General features: G+C 41.1%; 1 protein-coding gene across 3 annotated transcripts in view; it reads left to right on the forward strand.

The window, feature by feature from the left end:
• The window catches only part of tmem245 (transmembrane protein 245), a 209,956-nt gene that overhangs the window by 80,835 nt on the left and 115,783 nt on the right, over nucleotides 1-13,338 (forward strand). For 2 of the 3 annotated variants that reach the window (XR_013576178.1, XM_078538661.1), the window contains exon 7: nucleotides 1,139-1,162. The exons of the other annotated variant lie outside the window; for it this stretch is intronic. Coding sequence is in view for 1 of the 2 variants with exons in the window: in XM_078538661.1 (XP_078394787.1) it covers nucleotides 1,139-1,162 (24 nt within the window). In the remaining variant the exon portion in view is untranslated. The remainder of the gene's footprint in view (nucleotides 1-1,138; nucleotides 1,163-13,338) is intronic. 3 annotated transcript variants of the gene reach the window in all.

Genomic DNA, 13,338 nt, shown 5'->3' on the forward strand with positions numbered 1-13,338 from the left:
CTGCTTTGTACAATCTCATCACCTGTGAGATTTGTGCTCTAATTGCTGACTGCCATTTTCCCTGAACCCTTCTGCTGTTTTGTGTCCTGTAGCCTAGAGCTGTTTAGGATATATTACCACTGTTTTCCCTTCCTCAATCCAACTATCTTGCATTTGTCCACATTAAATGCTATTTGCTACTCATCAGTCACTTTCCAAATCTATGCAATTCCCCTTTATTTTCTATGCTTACTCTATATTACATCAAATCCATTCCCCTGACACCATGGTGCCTGTCTTGGTTCTTAAATCTTTGATTAATTCTTAACAGTAATAGCAATAAGAACAGAAAATGATGGAAATACTCAGCAGGTCAGGCAGCATCTGTGCAGAGAGAAACAGAGGTAACATCGTAGGTTGATTACATTGTCAGAATTCTTTTCAGTACACCTCAGAAGCTTGCCTTCTATTGCATGTCTTCCTGCTTGTGTGACATGGTATCAAAAGCTTTACTGAAATCTAAATGATCACATATCAGAATTTCCATTGTCAAAAAGGTGTGCTGCCTTTGAGCTTTCTTAAAATTTTTTAGGTCAAATCTCCTTTACATTAGTCCAAACTGACTTAATCATGCCATAGCTTTATGACACACGGTAAGTGTAGCATGCTTTGGAGGAACAGCTGACTTTTGGCCTATGGTTCCCAAAGCTTTCCATCACTGGGTGTTTTCTTGCTCCTTCTCTGGCCTGTCTTAGACTAATTGGTAGACATGATTAGCTATACCTACATTATGTTATGTGGCCACTAGAAGAACTACCTGGGCCTTGCTTTACCATGTAGCAATTCCTAAGTTTCTGTCCACATATTTTATAAATGCCCTGTGAGATGCTTTCCAATTCTTTATTCATAGCAGATATTAGGCTTACTGATTTGTAGTTTCCTCAGGTTTTCTCTAATCCCATTTAGTTTGATATGTTCTGTACTTTCCAATCCTCAAACATTACTCTCTTCTCTAATCATTACCTAAAAAAAAATAGAGGTAGCTTTGGTGCAGGTCGAATAGGTAACATTAGCTTTGGCTTTTGACCTAAACTGCCTTTGTTGCCTTATGTGAATTTTTCATTTTAGTAACTTTCCAATTCTTGTCTTTTTCCAAAAGCTGTGGCATTGGCTTAATAAGCAGGTAACTAGCAGGTTGATATTTCAGATCCAACACTTGCTGCTTCAATTTGTGCACTCATTGACTAAGCATGGATTGTGTAGTTTTCAAAATTTATTGGACTAAACTAATTTTTCATTCTTTGCAGCAAGGTTTCTGAGTATATTTCAAAAAACATGTCTTTATTTAAGCTGTGGGAGGTCAGATTTAAATGTATGTATTTCTGTCAAAAAAAATTGAGGATAGTAACATAAATTTTAAGACAAAGTATTAATACCCTAAATTACTTTTAAGACTTGGTTGACTGGCACACTTGTGTTCATGTATCTAATTATTGTACTTAGTCATTTAAAGTATTCTGCTTGTGTTTTGTCAAGCCTCCAATATTCTACCTTGGGTATTTTTTGGGACATGGGGTAAAAGTTTAAAATCAGATGTATTCTGTAAGACTTTTAAATCATTTTATATTAGATGAAAAGGTCTGTTACTCCCAAGAAAGACACATTAACAGAACTAATTGCAACCCACTAACTGTTAACTGCACGCTTGCTATAAATTCATTAAATCTCGCTGTCGTGCGGCTGAAATAATGTTTTAGTTTATCTGCTGCTATGTATTTGAACCTAATCTTGAGTCAATGATTTAGTTGCAAGGGAATAACCGTTGGCTTGCAAAGCAAATTGGTTTGATAATTTTGATCTTCTGCAGCTTATGCCAGTTTTGATTTTGATTTTATTTTCTGCTTGCGTTGCTGAAGTGCATGAATTTCACCACATTTTTGGACTGTTAGTTGTTCACATTTATTCCTTACATTCTAGCAGCCTAAAATGGTTTGGTTTTGTTTGTTCATGTGATACTATGAATGGACATGAAGAAACTTGTGCTATTTGAGAATCGATTAAAACTGTTGCTTATAGTTGATTGTGAAAAAAATACTTTAAATTTATATCAATTCCATGGAGTGGGGGTTGGGGTATGTGGGAGGCACCTTATTTTATGATGCATTCAGGACACCTTGTCAGCACATTTGTTTATATGCATTGTAACAAATATTGCTTTGTCATTTTCTGATGTACCTGATTTTGACATAGGATAGAAGCAAATTTGTCTGGTTAATTTGGATGTGCACAGCGTGACTGTCTCAAATTCTCTATTTAAACATTAAAAGTCTTAATGAACAAAGATAACTTCATGTAATCTCGAAAATTGAAGAGAATCCTTCAGTATGAAATACTGAAGAACAATCTTATTAAATGTAGCATAAGGTACGTGGACAACTAGTGATCATGTCATCAGTGGTAAAATATGTTTTCAGATGGACAATAGTCCTTTTTTTTTTGTTTTCCCTTCCCATGAGAGCTAATACAGCTACGTATTAAAAACTTGAATTGGAGTGGACAGCAATTAAAGTAGTCAGCTGCTATTTCATTTACTAGCTGGAGAGGTACTTTTTTGTATATAATCAGCATCTCCCAAATTTTCCCATTCTATAATTTGTTAAATTCATCTTTAAGCAGGTGTGGAGATTGATACAATAATTGATCTGTGTTTGTCACTGTGCTACCTTCTGTTAGAGAAATGAAGTTAGGATGATGGAAGTTGGAGCCATAGTTCCACACTGAGCAGGGTACAATTTTATATTTGAGTATATGAGGAGTCATCCTCATATATCAAGTGACACTTGCTTAGCAATAACCTGCTTACTGATGCTCAGTTTGGGTTCCAACAGGGCCACTCAGCCCCTGACCTCATTAAAGCCTTAGTTCAAACATGGACAAAAGAGCTGAATTCCAGAGTGAGGCGAGAGTAACTACCCTTGACATAAAGGTAGCATTTGACTGAGAGTGGCATAAAGGAGCCATAGCTAAATTGGAGTCAGTGTGAATCAGGGAAAACACTCCACTGGTGGGAGTCATACCTAGCACAAAGGAAGATGGTTGTGGTTGTTGGAGATCAGTCATCTCAGTTCCAAGACATCACTGCCAGAGTTCATCAGGGCAGAGTCCTACGCCCAACCATCTTCAGCTCCTTCATCAATCATCAATGACCTTCCATCATAAGCGGGGATGTTTGCTGATGATTGCACAATGTTCAGCACCATCCTCAGATACTGAAGCAGTCCATGTCCAAATGTAGCAAGGCCTGGACAATATCCACGCTTGGACTGACAAAATGGCAAGTAAAATTTGCACCATATTAGTGCCAGGCAATGACAACCTCTAAAAAGAGAGTATCTAACCATCACCCCTTGACATTCAATGGCATTACCATCACTGAACCTCCACTATCAACATCCTGGGGGTTGCCATTGACCAGAAACTGAACTGGATTAGCCATATAAATACTGAGGCTACCAAAGCAGGTCATAGGCTAGGAATCCTGTGGTGAGTAACTCATCTTCTGACTCCCCAAAGCTTGTCCACCATCTACAAGGCACAAGCCAGGAGTGTGATGGAATACTCTCCACTTGCCTGGAGAGTGCAGCTCCACACACTGAATTAGCTTGACACTATCCAGGACAAAGTAGCCTGCTTGATTGGCACTCCCTCCACCACCGACGCACAGTGGTAGCAGTGTGTACCATCTACAAGGTGCACTGCAGGAACTCACCAAGGCTCTTTAAACGGCACCTTCCAAACCCACGGCAACTACCATCTAGAAGGACATGGGAACACCAACACCTGGAAGCTCCCCTCCAAGCAACTCACCATCCTGACTTGGAAGTATATCGCCATTGCTTCGCTGTCACTGTCGCTGGGTCAAAATCCTGGAACTCCCACCCTAACAGCACTGTGGGTGTACCTACACCACATGGACTGCTGCCTTTCAAGAAGGCAGCTCACCACCACCTTTTCAAGGGTAATTAGGATGGGCAATAAATGCTGGCCTAGTCAGCAACACCTACATCCCATGAATCCTAGAAAAGCCTCCTATTAACACCATGAATGCTTCTTATGAAGCAATTTTTTTTTTATTCATTCGTGGAATGTGGGCTTCGCTGGCAAGGCCAGCGTTTATTGCCCATTTCTAATTGCCCTTGAGAACAGAAGGTATTTAAGAGTCTTTAACAGTCAATCACATTGCTGTGGATCTGGAGTCACATGCAGGTCAGACCAGGTAAGGATGGCGGACTTCCTTCCCTAAAGGACATTAGTGAACCAGATGGGTTTTTACAACAATTGACAACATGATCATTATTAGACTTTTTTAATTCCAGATTTTTTTTTTTACTGAATTCAAATTTCCAGAGCATTACCCTGGGTCTTTGGTTACTGGTCCAATGACAAAGCAGTATGCCACCACCTCCCCTCTTGTTGGTAGCAGTTACAAAAAACATGCTTTAATGATTGGTATATTGGGGACCACATTCTTGCATAAATAATGAGTAATTTAGCAATGTTATATTGCATTCATACATTAAAGATCTGAAAGGTACTAGGTAGGAATATGGAGCAAAGCCAGTTAAATAGAGCTGCGAGCCATGATACAATTGACTAGTGGAACAGGCTTAAAGGGTTAAGTGCTCTGCTCATGTTCCTATGTTCTTACTGCCAGGAGTAGCATATTATCAATAGAAACCTTGTGCCTTGGACCATAGCCTTGAGTTCCAAGAACTGCCTTTGGAAGAAGTGGAAACTTCCCTCCTGGTCATCCAACAAGCCCAGTAGAAGCCAGTTACACAATGCTAAAGGAATAAAATGGCACCTATAGGCATGTGTATATAGCTTGTATATATAGCTCTAAAATACCCAAAGATCTAAATTAATTTAATTTGAACCATTTGGCAATAGTTAGATAATTTGATACATATCTGAGGCAAACCTTTTCGTCCATAATAATGCAGGCAGTATATCGTAGATGTTTACTGAAGTAATTCAGTTTTAGGGGTAGCAGAGATAAAAAGCTTATTACATATAAGTATGAATGCACTGTGGACTATTAATCAAAATGCTAATTTCCTTGTTAGACAAGCTGCATGCCTAACCATGCATTTTCATCACTGATGGATGAGTGTGAGGTTTCAGTTTTGTTTGGTTGAGATTACCTTGCTTTGTTATGATGAGCATAGGCTTTATGGCATTTTAATTGATGGAGGTCTCGATGGCATGCACCTTAGGGCATTGAAAGAAGTCACAACACGAGAAAGTAGAGGCCCGGACCATTATTTTTGAAAATTCTTGGACACACAATTTCTGCCATGAGAGTGAGGGTAGCCAGTGTAACACCTCTGTTCAAGATGGGAATGAAAGATAATGTGGAATGTACCTATTCTAGGAGTCCTTCTTCATAGGGCAGGATCGTTGGCGGGAAGCTAAACCATGCCCCCTTTTAAAGGCACTAGCTGCTGTATTTTGTTAAGTTTTCATTCACTAACACAGTGAAAAGCTTTGTGACATTTAAATAGCTTTTCACTTTGTTAGCGAGTGAGGTGAGGGTAGGGTGGTGGAGTGGGAGGATGGGTAAGGTGCCAGGGTGGGTTGGGTCATAGCTGGATAGGGTGGTGAGGTCGGTTTTGTGGTGAGGGGGTGGTCGGAAGGGGAGTCAGAGTGTTGTGGGGGAGGGTAGTTGGGGTGGAGGGTCAGCAGGGAGTCAGTTTGGGGGGGTGCGGGCGGGGGGGCGCGCAGATCAGTTGTATAATTAACCAGGAGTTAGGTATGGTTTTTTCCTAGCTAACATTTCCTGTCTAACATTTCCTGATAAGTGAGTTGGAACCTTCTGAAGTCTCTAACTCAAAACTGGGGACGTTTTTGAAGTGTTCCAAATGCAGGTGAATTGCCCATTGGAAGTTGAAACTTCCCAGGCAACTCCTGCGGAGTCCTTGCGTTGGGACTTTCGAGGGGTCCCCAGCGCATCTTCCAGGGTACAACCATCCAGAGACTGGAAGATCTGTTCCTATAACGTACTGAGATTTTAGAAATGCTTAGGGCAATCAAAGACAACAAAAATCGATTAAGGGCAAACCCCGTTAGATAAATGTGATTTTTTTTTTAAGCAACTGGTCATGGATAGATAAAGGGAATAAAGGAAATGTGAAGTATATAGATTTTCAGAGGGTGTTCAGTAAGACGTTTCACAGGAGGCCTATTACAAAAAGCGTGTGAATGATAGAAGAGGAAATGTAACAGTATGGATAGAAAGTTGATTGCAGCACTAGAAACAGTAGATTAGGGTTAAATGCTTTTGCTTAGTCTCCATTTCTCTGGACATAAAGACTATGCTTCTGTACTGGACTACACTGGATTACACTCCAAGACTCAGCTACTATGTCTCTGATCTACTACTCAAGAATAACTTTGATCAGCTTACAGCCTTTCCTCCGCTGCTGCTGTTCCTCGCTGACCCTGTCTGTGACTGACGATTGGTTCTACAGGTACTGGCTTTTCAACTTCAGCTATATCTGTTCCTGACCAGAGATTTGCTCTCCTAAGCCGAAGTATATTTTTGTCACTTCTGGGTTATATAGTGACCCCCACCTTTCTGCCCTGCAACTGATTCTGCACTCCTGGAACTTCATTACCACAGAAATACCTTCTTAAGTGCTTCTTTCGAAACCCTACAAATAGCTTTTGGACATCATACACCCATCACATCTGTCCCCACACTTGGACAAGTTTGTTGATGCTCCATGCCATCTCTATCCTACTTACATTAACTTTGTTCCACCATGGAATCTCTGACTTGAATTCTAGAATCCCTCTTATTGTGTCTGCTCTGTTTCCTGCTAACTACAAGATATAGGCATCCAAATATTGAAATGTAACCAGGCTTGTGTAATTTATATTTTCCCTGTGTCTTTTGTTGTGTGCATTTTGGCTGCTGCTGAGGAAGATCTGAGCCCAACACTTATACTTCCTTTTTTTTCCTTCTCTTTATTTATATTACAATTCCCTTTACCTCTCATGGGCCCCCTCCTTTTGTCATGGTTCCATTTGTCTCTCCCCTGTCAGGTATTCTGCCCTCCCAAATCCATACCTCAATTCTTCAGTACACCTTGAACTTCCTACACTCCTGCCACCATTCCAGACTTGACTTTCTCTTGGATAAGCCTAAAGCTATTCTCTCTGCCTCCTTTGCATTCTCTGAAGGGCCCATTGAGGCCCTTATCGCAACTACAATTGCCCTATCCTATACTGCAGCTGACCTTTCTGTCTAGCACATCCATTCAGGCCTAATCGTGCCCAACCTCCTTCCCATCTGTTTCACCGTCCCACAACTGACTCTGTGGTCTCTATCATCGGATCAACTATCATTACCCCTCATCGCTTCTTTCTCCAAAATGCCCGTTGACTTGTGAACAAGTGCCTTGCCATCCAAGAGGGTTATTGTGAATGATTTCATCGATATCATGGCCTTAATAGAAACCTGACTGACAGCTTTTTTTTTTTAACAACTCTAACTGAAGCCTCCTTGCCTGACTATACGTTCCACTGTTTGTCCTGTCCAGACCAACACAGTGGCTGTGTGGCTCTCATCACCAAATCAATCCTTAGTATATCTTCTTTATCCTCTGACACTTTCTTCTCCTTTAAGCATCTCTTCTTGTTCCATCTCACCCAAGTTCCATGCCAGTTTTCTCACTGACTATCTTCACTGCTTCCCCCTCTCTCAGCTTCTGCATCAATTCACTTCTCATCCTTGGTGAATACAATCTCTCACTTTGTCATGTTCTCTCTCCTCTGAATTCATCGCCTTTCTATCACAGAATGGTTACAGTGCAGAAGGGGGGCATTCGGTCCATGTGTCTGCGCTGGCTGTCTGAAGGAGCAACTCACAAAGTACCGCTTCCCCTGCCTTTGTCCCGTAGCCATGCACATTCTTCCTTCTCAGATAGTAATAATCCAGTGCCCACCTGGATGCCTCGGTTGAGCCTGCGTCCACCACATTCTCAGGCAGCCCATTCCAGATCCTAACGATTCACTGCGTGAAAATGTTTTTCCTCATGATGTTGTTGCTTCTTTCGCCAATTACCTTAAATCTCTGCCCGATCTTCTTGATCCTTCCACCACTGGAAACAGTTTTTCCTTGTTTACCCTGTCTAGACCCCTCACGATGTTGAATACCTTTATCAAATCTCCTCTCAACCTTCTCCAAGGAAAATAAGCCTCAAGTTCTCCAACCAATCTGCATAGATGAAGTTTCCCATGCCTGGGACCATTCTCATGAATCTTTTCTGCACTCTTGAATGCCTTCACATCGTTCCTAAAGTGTGGCGCCCAGAACTGGTCACAATACTCCAAATTTTTTTTTCTCTCTATTCTTTCATAGAATGTGGGCACCATGGGCAAAGCCAGTATTTGTTGCCTATCCCTAATTCCCCTTGAACTGAGTGGCTTGCTAGGCCATTTCCAAGGACAACTGGGAGTCAGCCACTTTGCCCTGGGTCTGGAGTCATATGTAGGTCAGACCAGGTAAGGATGACTGATTTCCTTCTTAAAAAGACATTAGTGAACCAAATGGGTTTTTAAAACAAGCAATGATGATTTTGTGGTCACCATTCCTGAGACTAGCTTTCAGTTCCAGATTTATTAATTGAATGTAAATACCAGCAGCCGCCATAGTAATATTTGAACCTGTGTTCCCAGAACAATGCCTGGATCTCTGAATTGCTAGTTCAGTGGCATTACTACTATGCCACTGTCTGCTAAGGTGGAACCATTGTTCTTTACAAGTTTAACATAACTTTCTTGCCAGTTCTAGCAGTGCCTCCTTTCTGGTTGGACTGGAAACATACTACTGTAGAAAATTTTCCTGAACACGCTCTAGGAACTCTTAGCCCTCTCTGCCCTTTACACTACTACTATCCCAGTCTATATTCAGCTAATTTAAGCACTCCATTATAACTGTTGTATGATTCCTGCACATCTTGAATTCTCTCCAAATTTGTTCCTTCACATCCTTTCCACTAGTTATACTTTGTGTCCCTTTTAATAAAGCCTAGCATGCTGTATGCTTCAATAACCACTCTTTCAACCTGTCCTGCCACCTTCAATGATTCGTGCACATAGACCCCTTTGCTCCTGCACCCCCTTTAGAATTGAATACCCTTTATTTTGCATCTTTGCATTCTTTCATTCAAAATGAATCACTTTACACTTCCCTACATTAAATTTCATTTGCCACTAGGCCACATTCCACCAACCTATGTCCTTTTGAAGTTCTACGTTAACCTCCCCATGGTTCACAATACTTTTGTATTGTCAGCAAATTTTGAAATTGTGCCCTGTACTCAAAAGCCTAGGTCATTAATATATATAAGGAAAAGCAGGGGTCCTAACACTGATCTTGGGGAACTTCACTATAAACTTTCCTCCAGAGTGAAAAGCATGTAATAACTACTACTGTCTGTTTCCTATCAGTTTCCTGTCAGTTTTGTATTCATGTTGCTACTGTCCCTTTTATTACATTAGCTCAAACTTCGCTCACAAGTCTGTTGCATGGCACTTTATCGAATTCCTTTTGGAAGTCCATTTACACCACATTAACAGCATTACCCTCATCAACTCTCTGTTGCTTCGTCAAAAAACTCCAGCAAATTAGTTAAACACTATTTTCCCTTAAATCCATGCTGCTTTTCATTAGTTAACCCACATTTGCCCAAGTGACTATTAATTTTGTCCTGAATCATCGTATTTAGAAGCTTCTCCACCAGCGAAGTTAAACTGACTGGCCTGTAGTTGCTGGGCTTTATCTTTATTCCTTTTTTTTTGAACAAGGGTGTAACATTGCAATTCTCCAGTCCTTTGGCGGCACCCTGGGTCTAAGGATGACTGGAAAATTATGGCTTGTACCTCCGCAATTTCCACTCTCACTTCCCTCAGCATCCTTGGCTGCATCTCATCCACTCCTGGTGCCTTATCAATTTTAAGCATAAGCAGCCTATCCAATACCTCATCTTTATCAATTTTAAACATTTCATTTGTCTGAATTGCTTCCCCTTTCGCCTTGACCTGGGTAGCATCTTCTTCCTTGGTAATGACAGATGCAAAGAATTCATTAAATACATGTCCCCTGCCTCTATGCGTAAATCCCCTAATTGGCCTCACTCCTTGTACTATTTATATAACTATAGAATCTCTTTGGGATTCCCTTTTATATTAGCTGCTAGTCTCTTTTCATACTCTCTCTTTGCTTCCCTTATTTGCTGTTCCATCTCCCCTCTCAACCTTCCATGTTCAGCCTGGTTCTTGGTTATTTTAACCACCTGATATCTGTCATAAGCAAACTTTTTCTTCTTCATCTTAATCCCTATCTCTGTTGTCATCCAGGGAGCTTTGGATTTGTCTGCCCTACCTTTCGCCTTCGTGGGAACATACCTTGCCTGTATCCGAACTATCTCTTTTTTTAAAGGTAGCCCGGTTACAATTTTGCCTGGCAACCTTTGATTCCAATAGTCAGATCCATTCTTACCCCATTGAGGTTGCCTTTCCCCTAGTTAATTATTCTTACTCTAAATTGTTCTTTGTCCTTTTCCATAGCCAACCCAAATCTGGTGATACAATAATCACTGGCTCCTAAATGTTCTCCTACTGACATTTGATGCAATTGGCCCACTGCATTGTCAAGAGCCAGTTCTAGCAGTGCCTCCTCTCTGGTTGGACTGGAAACATACTACTGTAGAAAATTTTCCTGAACACGCTCTAGGAACTCTTAGCCCTCTCTGCCCTTTACACTACTACTATCCCAGTCTATATTCAGCTAATTTAAGCACTCCATTATAACTGTTGTATGATTCCTGCACATCTTGAATTCTCTCCAAATTTGTTCCTTCACATCCTTTCCACTAGTTGGTAGCCTATAAACTACACCCAGCAATGTAATTGCACTTTTTTGTTCCTTAGCTCTTGTCAAATGAATTCTGTCCTGGTCCACTCTGGTATGTTTTCTCTCTTTCCAGCACTGCAATGTTCTCGTTAATCAATACTGCCACCCTTCCCCTTCTTTCCTGAACACCTCGTATCCAGGACTATTTAATCCCTAGCCCTGCCCTTCTTTGTGTGAGATCTCTGTTACAGTATTGAATTCATGTTTTCATGTGACAATCTGGGCCTGTAACTCACCAGTCTTATTTACTGCACTCCGCGCATCCACACACATGCACATTAACCCTGTTTTAGACTTTTATTACTTTCTCCCTTACTCTGACCCCATCAAATAACTTAATGTTTCCTAATCTAGTGCTATATCTCTCTCCCAGTATTCTGTGCACCTTGCTATTCCTCTCTGATATTATCTCCTGGTTCCCACACCCCTGGCAAGTTAATTTAAACCCTCTCCAATAGCATAGCAAACTGTCCCGTGAGGGACTTGGTCCTGGTTCTGTTTAGGTGCAATCTGATCAGCTTTGCACAGGCCCCATCCCCCCAGAATTTGTCCCAATATCCCAGGAACCTAAAGCCCTCTCTCCTGAACCATTTTATCAGCCATGCGTTCATCTGCTTTATCTTCCTATTTCTGTACTCAGTTGCATGTAGTCTGGAGATTATTACTTTTGAGGCCCTACATGCTAATTTCCTACTTAGCCCCCTAAATTCAGACTGCAGGACCACAACCCTCTTTCTGCCTATGTTGTTTGTACCATTGTGGATCCCAAACACTAGCTGTTCACCGTCTCCCCTCAGGATGCCCTGCAGTCGCTCAGTGACATTCTTGACCCAGGCACCATGAAGGCAACATCATATCCTGGATCCACATCTGCAGTGTGGAAGTGGACATGAGGGACAACTGGATAGAAGGTTATGCTGATAGGTTTAGATGAAGTGAGATGGGAAGAGGCTCTGAGGAGCATAAATGCCAGCACAAACCAGTTGGGTCGATTGAACTGTTATTTATTTATATTATTATACATATAAAAAATATAATTGAAGTGTTGAGTAAGAGGAGTTCTTCAATTCTATTTGATCAATTTACAGAATTGTTGGTGTGCTGTATTGAAATAAATTCTCAGAATTGTAATCGCCCCCCCCCAAGAACCAGTATGTTGGGTGTGGGTGGGAAGTTAAAGTACTCCATTTTTTGACTGCAACTCGGGATGGCTCAAACATGGATTACATATGCCTGATATCATAGCTCATATGTTTTAGGGGTATAGCTTTTTATTTTAGACATTGAATTTTAAATGCAAGTTCAGTGGGAAAACACCCTGGTAACCATCTAGAGGCTGGAAAACCACACCGACGCAAGGTAATTACAATTCAGAAGGTAACTTCTGTTAATTAGTAAAGTCAGGGTAAAGGGGTGAGAGTCCTAAAATGGCAGGTGGGCTTACTTAGCTAAAGAATTAGAGACATGATGTCTGCAGTTGTTACAATAAAGAATTTAAGTTATTCATGTAGTTTCCCAGAATTAAGGAAAGCTTTAGAATTGAAAGGTAGTTAATTTTCAGTTCCACCTGGGAACAGGTCTTTTGTGTCCCATTGTCATGGAATTGATTGGACCTTAGTGAGATTCTCTGTTTTGAATTATTGTGAATTCAGTTGGGGCTTAGTCAGCAGGCAAGACTGGTTGATGTTTGGAAAAGCAGCTAAGTGACTGTGTCAGCCTTGGTTCTAATATAGCTTGTAGCTCCTTGGAAGTCTAGATATAAAGCCAGGCCTACATCCGAAGTAGAGTAGGCTTATCATCCATGAAGCAGCCTGTGATTGGGAGCTGGTATTCAGTATAAAACAAAGTTGGAATGGGGAAACGTAACTGGAAGATTTGTTTGGTTGGAAGCTAAAGAAAGAAATCTACAGTAATCTTCTCAATAAAAGGCAGTTAACCTTGTTGCATTTGGAGTTCTGGAAGTAATCACTTGGTTTCAGTTTGAAACCATAGCAGCAGGTTATTGGAAAGCAGGGATGTTATCTGACGTTTTAAGCCACTGTGCAGGGCGAGTTGCATGGAGGCCCATGCTGGAACTGCAGAATCCAGAGTCATGAGGAATGTAAAGAAATTGGAGGGTTGCTTAGCCAAAAGCTAATGGAAGGACCCCAATGAAATCTTGTTCCATGGAGAATAGTTGGAATACAAGAGAAATCAGAGTAAATTCTGGAGATCTGTGATATACCTTTGGTTTGGTCCCAGGAAAAGTGAACGAACGTTCAAGATTTCGGAAGATAAGGAAATTCTTGGCGGGTTGGGTGAGGGAGGAATGGGAAGTAAAAAGTAGAACTGAGTTTATAGGATAAGTCTTTCCAAGCTATAGTGTTAATTTAGATTGA

This window comes from Cetorhinus maximus, chromosome 3 (assembly GCF_964194155.1).
Source record: "Cetorhinus maximus chromosome 3, sCetMax3.hap1.1, whole genome shotgun sequence".
Classification (NCBI taxonomy): Eukaryota; Metazoa; Chordata; class Chondrichthyes; order Lamniformes; family Cetorhinidae; genus Cetorhinus; species Cetorhinus maximus.